Source organism: Protopterus annectens, chromosome 8.part0 (genome assembly GCF_019279795.1).
Source record: "Protopterus annectens isolate FY-2018-M chromosome 8.part0, PAN1.0, whole genome shotgun sequence".
Lineage (NCBI taxonomy): Eukaryota > Metazoa > Chordata > Ceratodontiformes > Protopteridae > Protopterus > Protopterus annectens.
In genome coordinates this window covers 149,339,593-149,362,347 of record NC_056741.1, presented here as the reverse complement: position 1 = coordinate 149,362,347, position 22,755 = coordinate 149,339,593, and the positions used below count along the sequence as shown (strand labels likewise).

The window sequence follows — 22,755 nt, the reverse complement described above, 5'->3', positions numbered from 1 at the left end:
AATAAAACACCACACTAGCTGAAGCAATGCTATATAGCTAGGAAAACATTTCTAACATCTGGCAGTCATGTCTACATGTAACTAAAATCTTTACGTATTATTGTTGATATAAGTGTGGGCCTCAACTAGACTCTGTAAAACTCCACTGCCAATCATGAGCGGACAGGTGATCCGCTGTGGTGACCCCTAACCGGGAAAAGCCGAAAGAATAAGAAGAGTATGGCTAGAAAATGGTTGATTAAATGATATTTATATACATTTATGTCCACATACATATATGTATATATTTATGTATGCAGACACACACACACACACACACATATATATATATATATATATATGTATATAGTTTGTTTGCTGTTTTGGTTTTGAAGGGCTTACATTTTTCAGCCAATTTACATCAATGGGATAGGCAAGATAATTTATCTGATGTACAATGCCAAGCTCTAGGCAGGTTAAGTCAGAATGAGCATATAGTTATTAACCAGGCTGATAAAGGAGGAGTGCTGGTTATATGGAATTGGGAAATGTACTATAATGAAGTGATTAACCAACTATCTGATCATCAGTTTTATCAGCTGATGTTCCTGAACCCCACATTCAAGTTAAAAAAGGAAATTGATGATTTTTTATGTTTGGCATTTGAGGAGGGGATTATGTCTAAGGAGGTAAGATATTATCTTACTGGGATTAACCCCACTAGGCAGATTTTCTATATGCTACCAAAGATTCACAAAAGCCTTGAAAAACCTCCAGGAAGACCAGTAGTTTCAGGAAGGGGCTCTTTAACTGAACCCCTTTCTGTTTTTTGACTAGCTATTTGAAACCCCTCTTGGCATATGTGTGTGTTTGTGCATTCAAGACACCACTGAGTTTTTGAATTTCATTGAGGAGATGCAGATTGAGGAGGGATGGTTGTTGTGTACATTGGATGTATCAGCGTTATACACTAATATCCCTCATTTGGGTAGCCTTTTGGCCTTGGAGTATTGGTTAACATGGGCTTCCTTATATAGCCCTGGATTTAATACATTCCTAATATGCCTTACGGAACATATGCTGACGGAAAATGTCTTTTATTTTGACAACCAATGTTATTTGTAGTTAAAAGGGACTGTGATGGGGGCTTTGTTTGCACCCATTTATGCAGATCTCTTTATGGGCTATATAGAGGAACAATTGATTTATGATGAATGCCATAATATTTTTCTTAATTCTGTGGCTATATGGTGCCATTACTTGGATGACTGTTGGTTAGTATTGCATTCTGATGTGAGTTATTTACAAGAATTGTGGAATATTTAAACGAAAATAAATGGGGTATAAATTTTACTATGACTTAATATTAAGGTTATTACATTTTTGGATGTTAAAGTCATGGTAATGAATGATGGTACCCTAAAAAGCTCAATATTCAGAAAACACCCACAGTTTAATACACTGCTACATGCTACCAGCTGCCATCCAAGGCGTATGATTGACAACATTCCGAAATCTCAATTTCTGAGACTTAAATGAATATGTTCCTCTGTTGATGATTTTGGGGTTCAAGCTCAGGATATGCTTAATAGATTTACCAATAGGGGTTACTCTAGGTGGAAAGTCCAAAGGGCTTTATCCTCTACCGGAAATATTCTTAGATCAGAGCTTTTGAAATATCAGGTCAAGGACAATACTGAGAGCCAACCCATTAGGTTCAATTTGAACTATGGAGCCAACATCACTTTTTTTCAGAATATTATACATAAGCATTGGGATGTCCTAGATATGGATGATAGGTTACAATAATTAATACCATCTAGATGTAAGTTTACATATAGGAAAGGGAAAACTATGGTGGGTTTACTATAAGTAAATTAGAAATGTAAGAATGTCCTCGAATTCTCTGAATTTATTTCAGTATCAAAGACTGTTTGTAATAGAAAGATACTCACAGAACATACCAGAACAACAAATGTTGCACATAAATTATTGTCTTGGTTAAAACGTAAAGATCTGTTAGACAAATTTTAGAAATGTATATGATTTAATACTGTTACAGACTTTGTATATACTTTACATTTTTTTTGTTGCTTTGTACAATTGGTTATGTAATAATATTTTGTTAACATTTTTAAAATCAAATAAAAAGTTATTAAAAAAAAAGTTGTGGTATTGGCAGGACCAACTCTCAATTTATGTTAGAAGGAAATAAACTTGTTGGGTGTTACCCATGTGGACACTGCAGTTTTTGCAAGTTCATTTCTAAATAAAAATCTTTTACCTCTTCAAATTGTTCTAAGGTTTTTGACATCTTAGTGTATGGCAATTGTAATAATGGATTGGGTTGTGTATTTGATTAGATGCACTTGTTCTGCTTTTTATGTAGGTCAAACTTCACATCCCTTTAAACTGAGAATTTCTGAACATTTAAGTGATGTTAGGTGTGCTAGGGGCACCAATGCCCGATACAAACACATTTTAAAACATACTACTGCCAGATATTCATTCATTATCATTGACAAAGTGGGGGAAATAAACACGCAGAAAGAGGGATTGCATTCCACGCTTAATTATAAGGAACAAATGTGGATCATTAAATTGGGGGCTCTGTTTCCCACAGGAATTAATGAGCAATTGTGAGAACCAATAAGAATGAATTATGGGCTGACATATTTGTATAAAAGTAGGAGCCTTTGATGTATTATGTTATTGCACTGATGAAGGTTGTGTGCTTGTTTGTCCACCTTTCGGGTGGTATGATGTATTTTGATTTAACTCTTGAGTTAAATTAAAATCTGAATTGCCTTTAAGCTGTTTTTGAGTGCTGGCTTTTGGAGTCTGAATTTAACTGAAAAAGAGCCCATGCAGTTCAGCTTACTACCTGCCTCAAATAAATAAATATGTAAACAAAATGGAACCATCTCCTGTCAGTTTTAATATGGATAAGTTCAGATAGGGATGTGGCAAAAAACATGAAAAATTTGCTTTTAGCATGGTAGTTGATGATCTTTTGATGATCTTGCAATTGGTACCAACTAACAATGAATTACGACAAGTCTAAATAAAATGCAATGTTAATGCATATGTTCTTTGACACAGGTGACATAATGGGGAATGCACTGCAGAATCTGGACAATCTTCTTGCCATGCCTTATGGGTGTGGAGAACAGAACATGGTGCTGTTCGCTCCAAACATCTTTATCTTGCAATACTTGGAGAAAACTGGCCAGCTAACTGCAGCAATCAAGGAAAAAGCCATTCGGTTTCTGGAAAGTGGTAAGTACCACAACATTTAGATGAACTACACAGCAGGAAGGAAAAGTGCCTATAGCGAGAACAAAATTACTTACATCTGACAGTATAAATAAAAGCATTATGCATTATTGACAATATAAATGTGGCCCTTCATCTAATTATCTGAGAATCACAAGGGTAGTAAAGTGGTTGATTAAAAACATTTGGTGACTTATCAAAGTCATGTAGTAGCTGCTGATGTAAAACCTGCAATAATATGGATGTAATTTCTACTATATTCTAATGCTAATGACGTGTGTGTAAAATGTACTATCCGTATTAGTAATAGTTGCACATGGTTGCACATGGTGTGACACAATTTGTTATGAACATGTACCCGATCAAGAATTTGTCATAGCGGGAACATTCTATTTTTCACCAAAAATGTGGTAATTCAGAATCAAAACAGTTATGTTGGGGAAGCAGGGATCACACAGTGCATGGGGTTGTAGGGAGGCAAAGCCCACCACAGATTACGTATTTTGAAAAAATGTGTTTTGAATTCAAGTGCTTCTTTGGCTTATTGGCTACAGTGAAATGATGCTTGACAAAAGTTTCATAGAGTGGGACTAAAGCATAGGTTCATAGGTCCATAGGTCAGTACTAGGCTTTTGACCCAGAGGACTTTTAGCAACTTAGCCACAATACCCCAAATCGTAGGTACCCATTGTCATGATCAGCTTATATCTCGTCTCGAATCCTTTAAGTAAGGGCTTGAGAGGCCAGACTCATGGTGCAATTACGATTGATCTTCCATTCTTCCAGATTGCTCTTAAAGAGGATCATGGAGCTACTTTGCTTTACAACCCAAGGATATCGGGTCCATAAAAGAGGGATTCTCTGGGAATATGTATCTATCTTGCCAGAATGTCTTGTTTATGTTTCAGTCAAAGTTAGGTTGTCTTGAGAAGGTGTTGAGGGTGTTATTACTTTTACAGATATATAGGAGGTCACATAGGACTGGATCCTTTGAAGCTTTGTAGGCTAGACAGAGGTTACCTCTGAAAGAGCTTGTAGGAAACAGAAAAGAGAAAGCACGCTTTAAGGTAATTTGGGTAGATCATGGAAGTCATGCCCCTGATTATTTTAGTGAGAAAATGCTGTAGTCTCTTAGGTTGGGTCATATGCATAGACAGGTACATACCAAAGGGTCCAATATACTCTATTATAGGCCTGATAAGAGAGGAATAGAGAGGGATGATAACGTCATAAGATCCAGAAGGAATACTCCTGGTGATTACTCTGGCAAGGTAAAAGGATTTCCTAATGATACTGGATACCTGGTAATCAAAGGACAGTTCATTGCTAAAGAAAATGCCCAGGTCCCCTAATGGTGGAGTCAGATTTCAAAAGGGTGTCACCCGTGGGGTAGGTGCATGGCATCCAGGTTTGCCTAAGGACAATAGTCCCACCTATGTGTTAAATAACACTAGAAATCCATCCTTGTTTGCTGTTCTTCTATACTCTATCTATTGATCTCTAGTGTTTTTCTTCCTTAGGTTTTCGTGAGACCTTAGTATCTCTTATCATAAATTACTAGGTGTATCTAATTTTGTAATATGTTATAAAGATTTGTACTACACCATTTCTAATACAAATGTATTAGTCTTATTCATCTATTCTTAGATAAATTTTTCCTTTTTCCTACTGAAATATAAAATATATAATCTTAGGCTTGTACTATAATTGTTAAAACTTATGTACCAAATTATACTGTTATTGTCTTTGTCTTGACCTTTTATGTTGTTGTAATTTGTGGAGCTTTTCTCCCCGGGCCTCCACTGAAAATGGACATATATCCAGCTGGACTAGCCCGGTCAACAAATGTAAAATAAAATAAATAAATAAAAATAATTTAAAAGTCAGATATGAAATTAATGACAGCTCCAGGTTTACAGTCATCTGCAAACTTAGTTTGTCCCAGACCATTTGTATAAGACTTGACATCAGAGAAGTAAATGCCACTCTTTTCAGAGAGATCATGCCTCCCACACTAATAGATTGGGTTATGCCAGTTAGCCAGTTTGCTATTCACTGGGTAACATACTGGTTTTCATTTAGTTTGATTAGCTTGTCGATAGTAGTAGAATGTGGAATGGTATCAAAAGGCCTTTGATAACATTCTACATTGTACCATTATCGACAATATAATCAAATGAAATGTAAACCCGTATGTTACCCACTGGTCCAGGTAGGCAGTGTGAATTAGTTTGCCTGAGTCTAATCCACCTGCGACATGTTCAAAGAAGCCTACTAGGTTAAGGGGGCAGAAGTTGCCTTTAGCAAATTGAACCTGGCTTAGGTCCAGCGCTTATTGACAGTGTATGTCCTTGTTAATAAATTCAGTAATGATGTGTTCCATTGCTTTGCAGATAATGTTGTTATATTTTCTTGATCAGTAGTGGATCCTCCTACCTTGTGTAATGGAATGACTACCACAGTTCTCCATTCGTCTGGCACAAAATCACTGGAGAGGCCTAGGTTGAATAAGCTTAGTAGTGAGTCTCCCAGATAGTACTTGGTGCTTATAAGAAGGCAGCCTGGCACATTATCAGGACCCATGGAGCAACTGTTTTTGGCCATGGAGAGAGAACATTCAGGGCCTGCTTCGAAGTAATCAGTGGGGGTGGTGTGGGGGTCCTAAGGTGGGGAAAGTTAGGGGGAGACAGGGGAGTAAAGTTAGAATTGAATTGTTTGCTATGTCCTCAGAAATGAATAAGTGTTGTTGTTATACATTAGCTGTATGCATTACTGGTCATTGTGTCTAAGGATTTTGACATAGCTGAAGAAAGCTTTGTGGTTGTCACTAGCAAAGGTGTCAGTTCTCAATTTCTTCTTACTTTTGGAGGATTTGATTTTGTTTCTGAGTTCCTTGTTGATGTTTTAGAGTTATTCTCTAGATGATGAAGTATTAAGTTTGTTTTTATAGCCAATGAGTTTCTTCCCCTTATTGTATAGTTTGTTTATATGAGGGTTCTACCATAGGGGTTTATTTCTGAATTTGGTATTGTATATTTATTTTTGTTTTATTTTTATTTATTTATGCTTTTGTTGACAGGTTAGTCTCACTAGGTCACTGACCATTTTTAGGGGTGATCCAGGGTTGTTTTCATGCTGAGTAGGGGAAATTTGACCAGGACAGTGGGTGACTTTCCCTCTTCTTTTTTTCAATAAGTGCTGCAGGATCCCTTATATCCACCTGAGCTACCACCAGCTCAGATAGATGGGGCCTTGGCTTAAAGTCTCAGCCGAAGGACGGCATACTTAGGAATGAACCCCCCCCCCCCCCCATGCTGTACTACAGTGCCAGTACTGGAAAATTGATCTAAGCACCTGTGGTGGGAATAAAACCCATATCCTTTTGATCTTCCAACACCAAATTCAAGTGTGCTACCTGCAATGCTACTGACACTGTTTATGTCTGTGGAGATAGATGCCTTGTTGCATACTTTTGGGTGGGCATAGAAATTGCTACAAATGTGGCAGTACCTGGTTGTCAAGATGAGGAGGGTGCTTAAATTATATCAGGCTATCCGTTAGTTGGATTAGGCTTGCCTTAGAGAAGTCTCTAAAGACAGAAGGGTTTTGTGGTAAGTAAGGTTTTACCCTCATAGTGAGTGTTATTGAATGTTGGCCAGAGCTGACCAGTGACATGATAACTGTAAGCTTTGAACATACGGTGGCAGTATTAGTAAGAACCAGGTCCAGTAGTTTTGAACCTCTAGTTGAGACTTGAAACAGTTATTCTAGGGCACTAGCGTTAATGAAGTCCCAGAATATTTGTGCATATTTATTTGAGATTGTGTAGGTTTCCCATTTGATGGAAGAATAGTTGAAATCTCCCATAAGAATAGTGGTAGGGATGTCATTTTGTTTAGATATGCCTCATTGGCTGCAGGAGACATGGAATGGGTTCAGTAGTTGACTAAGATATAGCAGTGAGTTGTATTTTACCATGACAAGGCTATGGAAAAATTCAAGGTCATTATCCTGGCTTAAGATTCTGGAGGTAAGATGGCTTTTTAGGAATACAGACAACCACATACCTCTCAACCGACAGACATTGAAAATAGATACAAAAGCCCTTGAAAACTAAGAAGACCGTGACAATAATCGGGACATCTAATTAGCATAACAAAAAACACATAACTCTTCCTGCTTCCAGTCAGGAATGTGGAATACTATTCAGAAACACATGCTTAGAAGACAGAGTTCCAAAAATGATGGTAAAATATAAGCACATTATCAAAGAGACATTGTAAAATCTGTGGACTTTAAGTGACTGTATTACAAAATTCTACCATACAAAGTAATTTATTTTTGCTTCAGAAAAAGGGAGATGTTAAACATGTGTCCTCTTTTTTAAATTATCGATGCCACTTTTATGTTTGTCACATAGTGGGGTTTTTCTGTCTGATGGGGATTAGAAAATTGTATGAAGAAAAAAATCAAGGCTAAAAATAATGACATAACCTCCAGAAATAGGTATGTCATATGTGGGGGTAAATCAGGCCTGAAAATAGGAATATTCCTCCACAGTAGAGACAATGGAGGAAAACACAGTTGCCCCAATAACACCATAATTTTCCATGTTGGTACTGTGGGGGTGCTGTAGCTCTTCTGAAACAATGTTTCACAGGATCATAGGAAGTTACTAGACTAATGGGGCCCTTACAAGCCTAGCCACTTTCAGCCCATGTTCCCAAGGGAGTCTGGTTAAGACAGACACTAAAATCAGCACCTATTGCCCCTGTCCAATAGGGACTGAGGTGTAACCCCTGGGGTGAATGTCCGGTTACCCATCCAGTTGTACAGAATACACTTAAAGAGGGCTAATGAGGGGCTTTGTTTAACATGAATAGGAAGCTTGTTCCAAAGGATGAGCAACCTCTCTGAGACAGATCTGTCTCTCCAGCAAGTTCTGTTGATTTCACATACCAGGTTAAGGTCCTTTGAGTGAGTGACCCGTGTGCCATTTGACTTGCGAATGTGCAGCATTTCTATTAAAGCTGGGTCAGAGATTCCTCTATATGCAAGGCACAGGTCACCTCTGAGCAGTCTGTATGACATAGACTAGTGACAATGATTTCAGTCTGTCTGCATAAAACAGATCTTGAAGAGACTGAATTTTCTTTGTAAGGAATCTTTGTGGTCTCCAATTGCTGCAGGTGTTTGGAAGGGAACATACTAAAGGGATCATTGTACTCTATTATTGGCCTAATGAGGGAAGAGTATGGGGGGAGGGTTATAACCTCTTCTTTTCTGGAGACAATGCCGTTACTTATGAGATGAGCAATATAAAATACCCTTTTTACCACTGTGGAGATATGGTGATCGAAGTTAAGGTTGCTGTCCACCTGTTTGTCCAGATCTCTCACCACTGACTGTGTGCTTAGGGTGTTGCTATTGATGTGGCATTTTGCAGGAACATCACCCTTGCCAAAGGAAATGATAATGCATTTTTTGCATTAAGTTTAAGACCATGACTTTGGCACCAGTCATTAGTCTGAGTAAGACCTTCTTACAGGATGTTGACATTGCTAGGGGCTTCAATGATTGCTCCCAGTTTGCAGTCATCAGCAAACTTTGTCAGTCACAGTCCTTTAGTTTTAGCCTGTACTTTGGAGAAGTAGATTTTGGACAGTAGGAATTCTAGCATCGATCCCTGTGGAACACCACTAATTTTGAGTCTGCTGGAGGAGGAGGTGGAGTCCCCTCTTTTGACTGTATGAATTCTATCAGTGAGACAGTTTGCAAACCACCTGACAATATATGGGTTGATACCCAGCTGGGTGAGTTTATCAATGATGCCTGAGTGGGGGATTGTGTCAAAGGCCTTGGCAACATCTAAGTAGGGCCATATGCATAGATTTGGCCTTGTCTAGAGCTTTGGTGAATCTATCGAAGAAGTCCACCAAGTTTAAAAGGCATGATCTTCCCTTGACAAAGCAAACTGGGTGGGGTCGAGCATTTGGAGATTTCCTTTATCTTTGTTAATAAGTTCCATTATGACTTGTTCCATGGCCTTACAGATAAGGCTGGTCAGGCTAATAAGTCTATAGTTCTCAGGGTCCGTGGATGCACCCCCTTTGTGCGAAGGGGTGACAGTAGCTGTTTTCCATTCCACAGGGGCGAGGCCAGTACTTATGCTGTGATTGAAAAGCATGCTTGATGGTGATGCTAATTCTTGTTTTAACCAATGTAGAACACAGCCCGGGATGTTGTCTGGTCCCAAAGAAGCTGTGTTTTTGGCCTTGGAAAGGGCATTTAAGACCTGCTTCTCTGAGATACTAGGAGGGGGATGTGTTAGGGATGCTTTGGGGTATATGTGGTGGGGCAAGGAGAGTGAAGTTGTCACTGGACCTGTCAGCCAGCAGGTTTGCTATAGCGACAGATTTTACATATGTAATACCATTAACTATGAGTTCAGCACAAATCTGGGCCTTACCTTTGAGGTTACAGATGTAACTAAAGAACACTTTGTGGTTATCCTTAGTAAGGATGGCTTATTTGGATTCAGGGTTAGCTTTGGAGAACTTCACTTGGAGTCTTATTTGCTTGTTTAAGTTGAGGAGGGAGTTTTTCCAGTTTTTAGACCATTCCTTCCTACTCTTAGATAGCAATTTCTTTCTCCTATTGTAGCCTATTAATGGCAGTTGTCCACCAGGCAGGTTTCTTTTTCCCTGAAGATCTTGCTTTGGTTCTATCAGGTATGGCAGATTCAATACAATTGTACAGGTGCTTGTACAAAGCATTGGTGTACAACTCAGCACAGGTGTCTGTTGCAACAGTGGGGGAGGGGCTGTGAAGCTATTTATGCCGCCATGTAAGAGGTTGCAATTGGCCTGGCCTTGGAGAAGTTTTTTAGTCTAGTTGTTGCTAAGGGTTGTGGGGGTGTCTTGTGTTATAGTTACTTCTAGCTTGACTTATTTGTAGTCAGATCTCATCAGGGATGGCCACACACTGGGGATGGTGTAGTGGTCCTCCATGTTAGTAAGCGCCAGGTCCAAGATGTCTGAGCTCCTTGTAGGTGGGTCAACCAGCTGGTCCAGGGCATTGGAGTTAACAAAGTCCAGGAACCTTTGGGCAAGTGAGTTAAAACCTGTATAATTTACCCAGTCTATGAACAGGTAATTAAAGTCATCCAAAACCAGGGTGTTTGGTTGCATCTTGATTGACTCAAGTAGATCCAAGTAGGCTGAGTGGATGCCCTGATTCATTGAGGGGGTGGTCATATAGCTAGCAATGACTTGAAGAGGAGTCTTACCTACAGTTAATTGCACCTGCATTCATTCAAGGAAATTGTGCTGTTTAACCAATCTAGAGGTGTACTTATATTTAATGAATATTGATGCACCACCTCCTTTAGTTCTCACGCCTTCAGTTTGTGGTCTGAACATGTAGAAGGAACTGTAACCTGTATAGCTGGGGGGTGCTCTCTGCAGCCTTAAGCCAGGTCTCAGTGACTGCACAAATATCAGCATCTTCCAGGCTGAGGACTGCTTTCAGTGAGTGTAGTTACTGGTTTAGACTCCTAGTGCTTAGCAGCATAACCTTGAGGTTGTTTTTAGAGGGTATTTTTATGTTGGGAATTTTGTTCTTGTGGTATTGCGTAAAAAATAACCAAAATTCCAGGGGTGACAGCTGAAGACTATCTCTGGCAAAGCATTGAGGTCTGTTGACCATGTCACCCAGAAACTAAGCCAATTGTTGAAGCCAATCATTTTTTGTTTGTGTTGAGGTATCATCTTAGGTGAAGGTGAAATGCTGCTTAATGGTAGGGACATACCTGCATGAGACACATAATCAGAGAGCTCAGTCATGTCTAAATTCATATAGTCCACTGAGGTATGTCTCAAGTCATTCTCATTAACATGGACTATGTTGGAGTCATAACAGTGGCTGTTGTTGAGAAACTTGAGTGTGTGTATAATGTGGTGGAACCTGGCAGACAGCTGACCGTGACCCTTTCATTATCCAACCTGGTGAGGGGGACATCTGTGTGTCTCACAACTGAGTTGCTTATGAATAAGATGCTTGTTTTTGTGTTGTGCTTAGGGTCTTGACTGGTGAGACACTGGTGTGTGATGCATTATGTGTACTATGTACTGCAGATGATGTATTATGTGAACCGTGCTTGTGTTTGTGAGGTCTCTGATGTTTAGGTAAGCTTCTTGTAAGCACCTCTGCATATGTATGTTTATATGTTGTTGGTTTGGTAGGTACAGGAGATGAGGTGTGCATGCTGACAACCTGCTTAGTATCAGATGAACTGACTGGTGAGCGAGAGAGCCTGGATTCTAGGTTCTTAATATAGATGCATCTCTCACATAATGAATTTGTGTGGACTAAAATAAGTGGGTTGTCAGTGTACATGAGGCAATTGTTGCATTGCCTCAGTATGCCCACATCGACCAGGCTGTCCTGGAGACATAGTGGGAAGTTGTCCGCTGTCCTGGAGACATAGTGGGAAGTTGTCCATCCATAATGCTAGGTAAGTTAATGTGTTGAGAAAAAGAGAGAGGACAGGAAGGACCAGGTAAAGTAGAGGACAGGAGAAGTGGACAAAAATATGAAGGGCTAGTGGGTAGGATCTGTGTTGTTACCTTAGGAGCTTCGCTGAATGTATCACCTGTTAGTGAGGACAATCACGAGAATTTACCGATGGAGCACCGGCAGAGTACTAAGGGAAAATTTGCAGGCAAAAGTATTTGTGTCTATAACCACCACCGGTGCCTACCACTGCGCTGCGGTGTGCAAATGCAGTGCTATGTAGTAAACAAGCACAGACTGATCTAAACAAATTAACCATTAAAAAAAGTTGAAAACTGAGCTCTGTTCCAGCAACCTTCAATCAGATGAGTTCTAACTGCACACTGCTGCCACTCGGGTGCAGCGGAACCCTCTCCAACAAAAATGGCCTGGTTTTGTGCTCAAGTTATACAAACAGAACTAGATTCAGCAGGTCTGAATCTAGTCTATGCTACAGCAAACAAAGTGCAACAATTTAAAAAAAGCAGTTCAAATAAGCAGTGATGTGGTAAAAAATGCAGTTCAAATGTGCAATATACAGTGAAAAATTCTATTTAAGTTTTGCAGATAGCAGATGGCTTTGATTTGCTTATGTAGCAAACAAGAGCAAACTGATTCAAACAAATTAACCAATAAAAAAGCTCACAACTGAGCCCTGTTTCAGCAACATTCAATCAGATGAGTTCTAGCTGCACACTCCTGCTACCAGAGTGCAAGGGAAACCCTCTCCAACAAAAGATGACCTGGTTTAGTACTCAAGTTATACAAACAGAGCTAGATTCAGCAGGTCTTACTCTAGTCTCTGCTACAGCAAACAAAGTGCAACAATTTCAGAAAAAGAAACAGTTCAAACAAGCAGGCACAATAAGTCTTCAACCAGCAATTTCCAGCTCAGAAGGCAGAAGCTACCCTCTCTTCCACAAGAGTGTAGACCAGGAACTGCATAGGTATCTATATTTTCAAGAGTTAAGAATGCCTGTAAGGAGTGCATTTTCTTGTTTAGGTTTTTAGCATTGAGCAGTAGCACATTTATAAGTTTTGATTTTGATTAGGTAATTTAAGGGGACTGACCTTGCCTAAAAAAGGCACTATGGGGGAGCAAAAGATCATGGCCAATACACAGAAGCCATAAGGAGAGAGGTGCAGGTCATCCATAGCAAAGCAGCCCGGGTTAGGGATCATCTTCTCCCAAGTGAGCAAAAAATAGATATTGGTATAAATATTGCATCACCTTATAAAACCATTAGCTAAGCCAGTAATTGAAGTCAGTTATCTTTTTTTTGTTTATATTTTATTGGTTATGGTAGGATACTGCTTAATTCTAGTTTCACATTAATTTTAGATACATATTCTAGGAGCTCTACCATGTTCCTCCGTATATGGTACAAGGAGGCATATCTCAAGTCATTCACTCACATGTGTGCAATGACTATGTCATATGTGTGCTAAGGATGGAAAGCTTTGAGGGCCCTAGTGAGACTGTGCTGTTGTTTGCCTGTTAGCATGACATTGAGTGTCCTGCATCCCAAACCTTCATGTTGGAGGCCTTTTGGTTTAGGCAGGGCTATTTTAAGTACCTCAGTGTAAGAAGGCTTATTTGCTTATCTAGGACATGCTGTGCATGGTTGTGTGAGGTGGGTGTCATGACTACCAACATGCTGTGTATAGTCTATAGTTACTTCAAATTTTAGAGTGTTTTTTCATTGACTTTTACAGATCTGTTTTGCTGATTGGATAGCTTTCTTCTGTTCTGTGCTTCTTAATTCTATTTATCAAATTTCCTAGGGTTTTCTGTTTTCCTTTGTGACTAATTTAAAATAAGACTAATGTTATGGATACATTTTTAAAGTAAAAGGCAATATTTCTTCTGAGTATCTTTACATTAGGAAAGTAAAAAAAACTACACTGCATAGTCTTGCAACCATAACAAGTGCACTACTTGTATAACATCCACTACATTTAAAAAAGAAAACAAACAGAATGCCTTCTGCAATTATTATGCTTTCTGCTTACAGATAAATAAAAGAAAATAGAAACAGTAATCATTATTTCCATTTTTTTGGATATAGGTTAATCGTTTTTTACTAGGCTAATGACCACTAGGGCCATTACAAGCCTAGCCATGCACCCCAAACCCATTTAGATCCCAAGTATCATTGGTATCTATACAGGGAGGGCATGTTAGTAGGGAGGTAACTAAGGGATTGTGGAGGTTGTTAGTTAGGATAATACTTTTCCTATTAATAGGCATATGTCCTTAAGGGACATAGGAGCCCCCTGGAGGTAAATTTATGATTTAGCATCCAGTTTTCAAGGTTTTGTTTGAATAGGGTCTGGGATGAACTCTGTTTTACATGGATGGGGAGCCTATTCCATAACATGGTGATCAATATATTTCTGGACATTCTTAGACTCGCCCCTCCTAGAGTAGTTCATACTAAAGCTATATACACATTATGGCTTACTAATGAAACCAGAACCCTCCTTAGGAAAAGAGACAAAGCTTGGCAAACATAGCACGCTTGTAAAACCCAAATCAGTCACATAGCATACCAACTAATTAGAAAAAAGTACCAAATCAACTTCGACAAAAAAAAAACTACTATAGTAACTTACAATGGACACACCAATGTAACCCATCCCAAAATGTTGGAGCACTATTAATTCACCCAGGACAAACCACAACCCTGCCTCCCAACATACCATGCTGTCCTGATAATATTGCAAATGAATTCAGCAAATACTTCACAGAAAGCATATTATCCCTGGTTAAAAATATCAACACTGATCATCCTCTAACCCCAAAACCTCCCAACCGTAATAGCCCATCATTCTCTTTCGTGCCCATTCCCACAGCTAGTATAGAAGAACTTATCAACAAACTCAAACCCACCACACCTTCAGCTGATGACTTGCCAAGTGAATACTTACAGCTAACAGCTGAAACCGTATCCTTCCTAGTGCCAATTGTTAGTAACTGGTCTATAGCAGAACAATATGTCCCACAAATATGGAAAATTGATGACATAATCCCCCTACACAAAGGAAGTAATTCCAGAGAGCTCACTAAATATAGAGCCAGCGCCATACTATCCCTGCTATCAAAAATCCTCGAAAGATGTGTCAACTCACAACTACTCCAATACCTTACCCCCAAGAAGCTACTATCACAAACCCAACATGGTTTAAGGCCCCACCATTGCACTATAAGAACACTTCACAAATACCATCAACCAACTCAGAAATTATTGCAAATGCATCTCTGCAGTTTTCCTAGACATGTCCAAGGCCTTCAATACCATTTCATATCCCAAATTACTTTCTGCTTTTTCCAATCTGAACCTCAACCCTTTTCCTCCTGTGGCTCCAAAGCTATCTAATCAGTCACCAACAGTTAGTAAAATAGCAAAAATCCCTTTCACCCTCCTCCCAACTCCCAGTAACATGAGGAGTTCCACAAGGCTCCATTCTTGGGCCACTACTATTTAGTATCTTTACAAATAACCTGAGTAGCACCACCCTACTAGCCCCAATTGTACAAGACACCTACAATTCAACACTTGTGCAGCATCCACCTTAAATCACCTCCAGAACATAACACAGACATCCTTCTCAAAAACTGAACTATGGCTATCAAACCACCAGCTCATGCTTAACCCAAATAAAACAAAACGTATGATTTTCCAAACCACGAGATCCTCTCTCCCCTACCTCCTTCTCCATAACTGCCAACAACAATAAAATAATCTACCCTGACTCACAGACAAAACTACTAGTAGTCACTATTGATAACAACCTAAGATTTGACCTACATATATCCCTAACTATTAAAAAAGTTCACAAAAAATTGGGCACCTTGTACAGAAACAAAAAGTACCACTAGGGTCATTATTGTTAGAACCCACCTCTTATCTATTTTACGTCTATCCTATCCTCATTAACCTTGAAAAAACAGACCTAAAAAATGGAAACATGCTATAATAAAATAGCTAAATTTGCCAGCGACTGTCCACACTACACCCACCATTCTCATTCCTTAAAAAAAACGTCCTGGTTAGAACTACCACAGCTGCTATCCTACAACCAGCTAACTATAACACACAAACTTGCATGCCAGCCTGAAAAAACCCTGCTCTATTAAACATCCTTTAACTTCACACCACCAACCATAGCCAACCTTCAGCAAATAAATCTCTACTACAAGTATCTGAATTCAACAATACTGCAGGCAACTCCCTATTCTCACACCAAGTAGCAAACAATGAGAACTCACTCCCTCACTTCATTAGATCTACCCTCAGCTTCAACCACTTCAAACATGCTCTAAAACGTTCCTAAATGACTCTTGGCTTTGTTCCTGCATGGGCCTAGGCCGTGTGGCTACATAAATACCTGCTAAACCTTATACATCTCCCCTGACTTCTTCTAAATCTGCGACTCTTTTTCTGCCCATATATTCACCAACTGTTGCTGTCTACGCTCCTTACATTTCTCTCTTCAGCTGCCTTGATATATTAAGCTATGGCTATACTGTCTTTTCATAATCTTACTATCGTACCACAGAATTAGATTTTTATAGTTGTTGAGTGTAAAATCTAACAAGCTGTAAATCAGATCTTGAATGTTATGAATTGTTAATCTGTAGCAATGTTATTGTTATATGTGGAGCTTTTCTCCCTGGGCCTCCGCTGAAAATGGGTCTGTAACCCACTCAGGCTTTCCCACTAAACAAATGTAAAATAAAAGAAAATAAATAAATATTTGTCTCCCCAGTATAGTCTTTTTATGTCACAAATGAAATTCAGATCCTTGGATCTAGAATTTCTGGCTTTGTTTGTTTTGCACATGTTCAACAGATCCATCAGGGCTCAGTCTTACGAAGCCCTGTAAGCCAGGCAAAGACTCCTCCCAACAAGCCTGTAGGAGACTGAATACAGAGACAGAGCCTTTAGGTGAACAGTGTAGGGTGGGGCATTCATGCCCTGAATTCTGCTGATGAGAAATGTTTGTGGGCATTCCAGCTGTTGATACATGCCAAATGGGACATTATACTCAATGATGGGCCTGATAAGGGCATAGAACCCCGGGCTGCTTCACTGATGACTGGTCTGTTTGTAGAAGTGGTCTCACTGATACTGATTTCTTGGGTCCTGGCTGTGAGACAGCCATCAATCCACTGAGTTATGTAGGGATTTATGACTAGCTCAGAGATCTTGTCAATAATGCCTGATTGGGGTATTGTGTCGAATGCCTTGGACAGATCAAGAAATGCAGTAAATATATTGTTTTACCCTCATCCATTACCTTGGTGTCCCTCTCAAAAAAATCTACCAAGGTTAAGTAGGCACAGCCTTTCCTTAACAAAGCCAAACTGGGATGGGTTCTGTGTATATAGGTTGACAATGCCCTTGTTCATCATTTCTATAATTCATTCCATGGCTTTGGATATTAGGCTTGTTAGACTGATGTGTCTGTTTTTCCCTGGGTTGGTTGATGGCCCTCCCTTGTAGATGGGAATGACTATTGCAGTCCTCTATTCACTTAAAATTTAGCCTATTTTGAGGCTATAGTTGAAGAGAGCCTCACATGGTCCTGATAGGTCATGTTTTGAACTGCTCAGGAGGCAACGGGGATGTTGTTGGTACCCATGGAGGTGGTGTTTTTGGCTTTAGCGAGTGCTGCCAGCACCTCATTCCTGATAATAGGTGGGGGAAGTAAGTTGAAGGAAATTTCACCTGGAGAAGCTGGGGGGAGTGGAGGGTTGAAGTTTGAGGTGAATTTGTCAGTCAGTAGATTTGCTATGTCACCCTGATCGGTGAAGGTGATACCATCCACCATCAATTCAGTACACTGCTGTGTGTTACCTTTAAGATTCCGGACATAGTTGAAGTAGGCTTTGTGATTGTCCCTAGCCTGCTAGGCTCATAGTCGGCTTTGTTGGACTTAGACTTCTTTGTTTTTTGTTTAGCTTGATAAGAGAGCACTCTTCTTTAAGGGAATTGCTCTTCCTGATTTTGGCCCTGATTTTGTTTCTTTTGTTATATACCCTGTTCAGGTGATGATACCACAAATGGAATTTGTTTTTAGTGTTTGTTTTGGGTTTATTTCTGGTAGGTATGACAGCCTCTATGCAGCCATTGACATGTTTGTTTAGGGACTCTGAATAATTCTGCATAGGTAGCTGTGGTCTTGTGGTTAGGGGGACCCTTGAACTTTGACAAACTGTCACTTAATAGGATGTAGTTTACTTTAGAATAGTTCCTAGCTGTTATTGGTTTAGCTGGGTTTTCCAATTTGATTTTTACTTCAGAGAAGACAGCTTTGGGATCAGACTACACAAGTGAGGACATGACACCAGGGAAGGGGGATGCAATGCTCTCCCATGTTGGTGAGTACCATATCCAGTATGTATGATCCTTTGGTTGGAGTATGAACCATCTGTTCCAGGGTGTTTTTGTTAATAAAGTTCAGCAAGCATTGTGCCTATGAGTTTGAGGCAGTATAAATGTTCCAGTCATTAGAGGGGTAGTTAAAGTCGCCCATGAAGAGGGTGGATGGTCAGCGCTTCTAGTAGGTTTAGGTAAGACTTGTGAGACTCTAGGGGCATAGATGGTGACCTGTAGCTAGCAGTGAGATGGTGAGGGACCATATTTCTGATGTCTTGCACATGGATGAGCTCTATGGTAGCATCCTGTTTAACCAACCTGTAGGTATGTTTATTGCTAATGTTGATCGAGACACCTCAACCTTTGGCACCAGTCTGTGTTGTTGTTGGTCTAAATGTATGGAAGGCTTTAAACTAAGTCTCAGTCACAACACAATGTCTGCATTTTCCAGATTGAGGAGGGCTTGAAGGTCGTGAAGTTTATGTTTAAGCTCCTAACATTGAGCAGTAACGTCTTAAGGTTGCTTGGAGACTTTTCATTACATTGGTAGTTTTCTATTTTGATGAAAACCAAGGCCAATAATGAAGTTGCAGTTAGAAGTCCAACAATAGCAATAAGACAAACTGAAACAAGGTAAAAATGTATTGGTAAAACAAAGCTTTCAGGTATAACAACCCTTCCTCAGTGCAAGATAAAAACTGAATCAGTTACAATCCTTAAATATCATACAGAACAAATAATTCAATTAACTACAGCCAATAAAATCATTTTAAAACTTTAAAGTGAACAAAATCTGCTCATTTAATCATTTCAAACATAGCATTCTGTCCTTAAGTATTGGTTTGAAGGTATTTAACTTATTAATACCAGGAAACACATCTGCTTGCAACAATGTGATCCATTCATATTCTTTTAACTCTAATTTGTTATTTAGGTCACCGTCTCTAATTGACTTTTGAACATAAGTTAGAACCCTAAAAGTGAAGTCATGTAGTTTCCCATTCTCATTTATATGTTGTGCTAGTGAATTAGTCATAATATTCCTTCTAATGTCTGATTTATGTTCAGTAATTCTATCTTTAAGACATCTAGTACTTTTTCCTACATAAAATGCTGGACATATCCGACACACAGCTAAATATACAATGTTATGAGAATTATATGTAGCAAAACATTTTACACTGTATTTTCTATTACTAGTAGGATGAACAAAATCTAATTCACTATTTATACATGAGCAACAACAATAATTGTAACGGGGAACAGTGCCCTTCCTAGCAAATGTTAAATCATTGCTAGAAAAATTAAAATCTTTATAACAAAGTTTTTGTTTAAGACTTTCACAATTTCTATAAGAAAAACTGGGTTTTGTGGCAATAAATTTCAATAGCTCAGTAGCACTTCGTAGGATGCACCAATTATTGTTGATAATATTCTTGAATACCATCACTGCACCTACTATAAGTCATGGGGTAACATAAAACCATAGACTGATTATCACTACCTACCAAGGGCATTTGAGCGATGCTTTTTCCACAAAAAAAGGGGTAAAACCTAGTGTCCCTTTCCTCAAGAATCTTATTCTTGAAACTAAGTAGCAAATTCTCATCGTAGCCTCTGAAGAAACTCTTCAATCATATCATTCAACTGTATTTCACATTTTTGTCTTTCTGTGTTGAGCCAACATACATGTATAAACTGGCTCTTGATAATTCCCTTAAAGACATGTGGACTGTGCATACTTGTACAGTGGAAATACTTATTTTTATGCGTGGGTTTTCTATACACTGAAGTTTGTATCCTGCAGCCATGTGTACTTAGATCAATGTCCAAAAACTGTACACGCTCAGATGAATAAGTCAAAGTGAAGTGTAAGAATATGTTAATTTTCTTAATGATAGTACTGGTTTCTTACACTTCACTTTGACTTATTCATCTGAGCGTGTACAGTTTTTGGACATTGATCTAAGTTGCACCGTACAAGTAAAATTTATCGCCACTAAACTCAATTTTTCTTATGGAAATTGTGAAAGTCTTAAACAAAAACTTTATTATAAAGATTTTAATTGTTCTAGCAATGATTTAACATTTGCTAGGAAGGAAACTGTTCCCTTTTACAATTGTTGTTGCTCATGTATAAATAGTGAATTAAGATTTTGTTCATCCTACTAGTAATAGAAAATACAGTGTAAAATGTTTTGCTACATGTAATTCTCATAATATTGTATATTTAGCTGTATGCTGGATATGTCCGGCATTTTATGTAGGAAAAAGTACTAGACGTCTTCATGATAGAATTATTGAAATAAATCAGACATTAGAAGGAATATTATGAGTAATTCACTAGCACAACATATAAATGAGAATGGGGAACTACATGACTTCACTTTTAGGGTTCTACCTGCTGTTCAAAAGTCGATTAGAGGTGGTGACCTAAATAACAAATTAGAGTTAAAAGAATATGAATATATCACATTGTTGCATGCAGATGTGTTTACTGGTATTAATAAGTTAAATAACTTAAAACTAATACTTAAGGACAGAATGTTTTGTTTGAAATGATTAAATGAGCAGATTTTGTTCACTTTAAAAGTTTTAAAATGATTTTATTGGCTGTGGTTAATTGAATTATTGGTTCTGGATGATATTTAAGGATTGTAACTAATTCAGTTTTTATCTTGCACTGAGGAAGGGTTGTTATACCTGAAAGCTTTGTGTTACCAATACATTTTTACGTTATTTCAGTTCGTTTTGTTGCTAGTTTTCTGTTTTGGGTATTGCCCAAAAAAGACTTTAAGGAGGTAGATAAAGTTTTACCCAGTATCTAAAAGCCTAGCAGGAACAGGTTCAGATCATCCTTAACAAATGTTCTTTGACTAATTTAAAATGTCCCTTTCTCTATGATTGTGTCACAGTTTAGCTTGATGACCTAAAACAGGATGGGCAGTGGGATTCATAAACATGGTTCACTGTGATTCTTTTAGTCAAGGCAGCTCCATTCTGATATGCAGTATTAACACTTTTGTAAACATCATTATTGAATTATCACTTTTTTCACAGGTGGTCATACAGGTATATAAATGAAAACAAACCATATTGACATATTCTCAGTAACAAACATTATATATTTTATACAAACCTCTCTACCATTATTGTCAGTACATTACATAGCTCACTCTATTATTGCCTTCCCCTTAAACCTTATTCATTCTCTAAAACATTATTCTGCATGTATTTTTCCCACAGTTCCCATTTTGTACTATGTAATTTGCTCCTACCCTTTTCTAAAGATACCACTTTGAGCTGTTTTATAGATTCAGTACTTCAAATAGGGTTGATTTAAACTTTGATTTCCATTTTCTAGTAACTACTTTTTTTTGCAGTCACCAAATTAAAGTTAGCAAGGCCTTACTATGTCTAGACAATTCAGATTCCGTATCCGAGCTGAAAAAATAATCTCCTTAGTTACATCAATTTGCTCGCCGAGTATTTCTGACAGAGTAGTCTTTAGGGAATTTTTAAAGTCTGCCAACTCATTATACTCCCAAAAAATATGTTTCCAGTTATCTCTTTCTTCCCCATCACACCTCTTAATGTAAAACAAACTGGTTTTGATCTCAAGTGCAGTACTATATGCTTTACATTAAAAGGCAGAACTCCTGCTTCATTAGGAATCCTTGAAAATAAGTTCAGACCCTGCTAAATGTTCCCAAATACAGAAATACCAGCAGGATGAAAGACTTTACACAGTTAAACCCTCACGCCAATCAGATAAACACACAATAAGCTTTCCACCAGCAGTTTCCACTCTGATACACAGGTTCATAGGTAGGTACTAGGCTACTGACCAAGAGCCTAAGTAAGCCTAGCCAACAAGGTTCCCTGGCCACCCAAGAAAGTTAATTTCCTGTGCTCCTGTTGAGCAGAGCCACAGAAGTGATCCCCGGGATCTATTTCCTATTTCCCATCCAAGCATCAAGATTTTTCTTGAAGAGTGCTAATGAGGAACTTTGCATGACATAGATGGGTAGCTTGTTCCAGCATATAGGAAGTCTCTGGGACAGAAATCTATCCCTCCAGCATGTCCTGTTTATTGTGGTGACAAGGTTTAGGTCCCTAGAGTGTGTAGCTCTGAGGGACTGGGATTTCTTTAGGTGTAGCATGTCCAACAGCTCTGGGTTTTACATAGCTTTATATGTTAGGCAGAGATCTCCTCAGAGTAGGAGATATGCTACAGAGTAAAGCCAGAGTTTTTTGAGATGGTCAATGTAGGGCATCTGTTTGAGGCCAGTAATCCTCTTTGTGAGGTACTTCTGTGGCCTTTCCAGCTGCTGCATATGTCTTGTGAGGTACATTCGAAAAGGGGCATTGTACTCTTTAATGAGTCTAATGAGTGCTGAGTAGAGGGGAACAATGACCTCTTTTTTTCTGGATGAGAACCCTTTTGTGATGAGGTGTGCCACAGAAGGATTTCTTGTTTACTGTGGCGATGTGATTATCAAAGGAGAGACTACTGTCCACCTGGGTCCCAAGGTCTCTTATCACACATTTGGCATTAAGT

General features: G+C 38.7%; 1 protein-coding gene across 1 annotated transcript in view; it reads left to right on the top strand.

The window, feature by feature from the left end:
* Nucleotides 1-22,755, top strand: part of LOC122808678 (alpha-2-macroglobulin-like) — a 2,073,303-nt gene that overhangs the window by 915,746 nt on the left and 1,134,802 nt on the right. Inside the window, exon 8 of the mRNA XM_044079658.1 lies at nucleotides 3,082-3,258. Within this exon, the coding sequence (XP_043935593.1) occupies nucleotides 3,082-3,258 (177 nt within the window). The remainder of the gene's footprint in view (nucleotides 1-3,081; nucleotides 3,259-22,755) is intronic.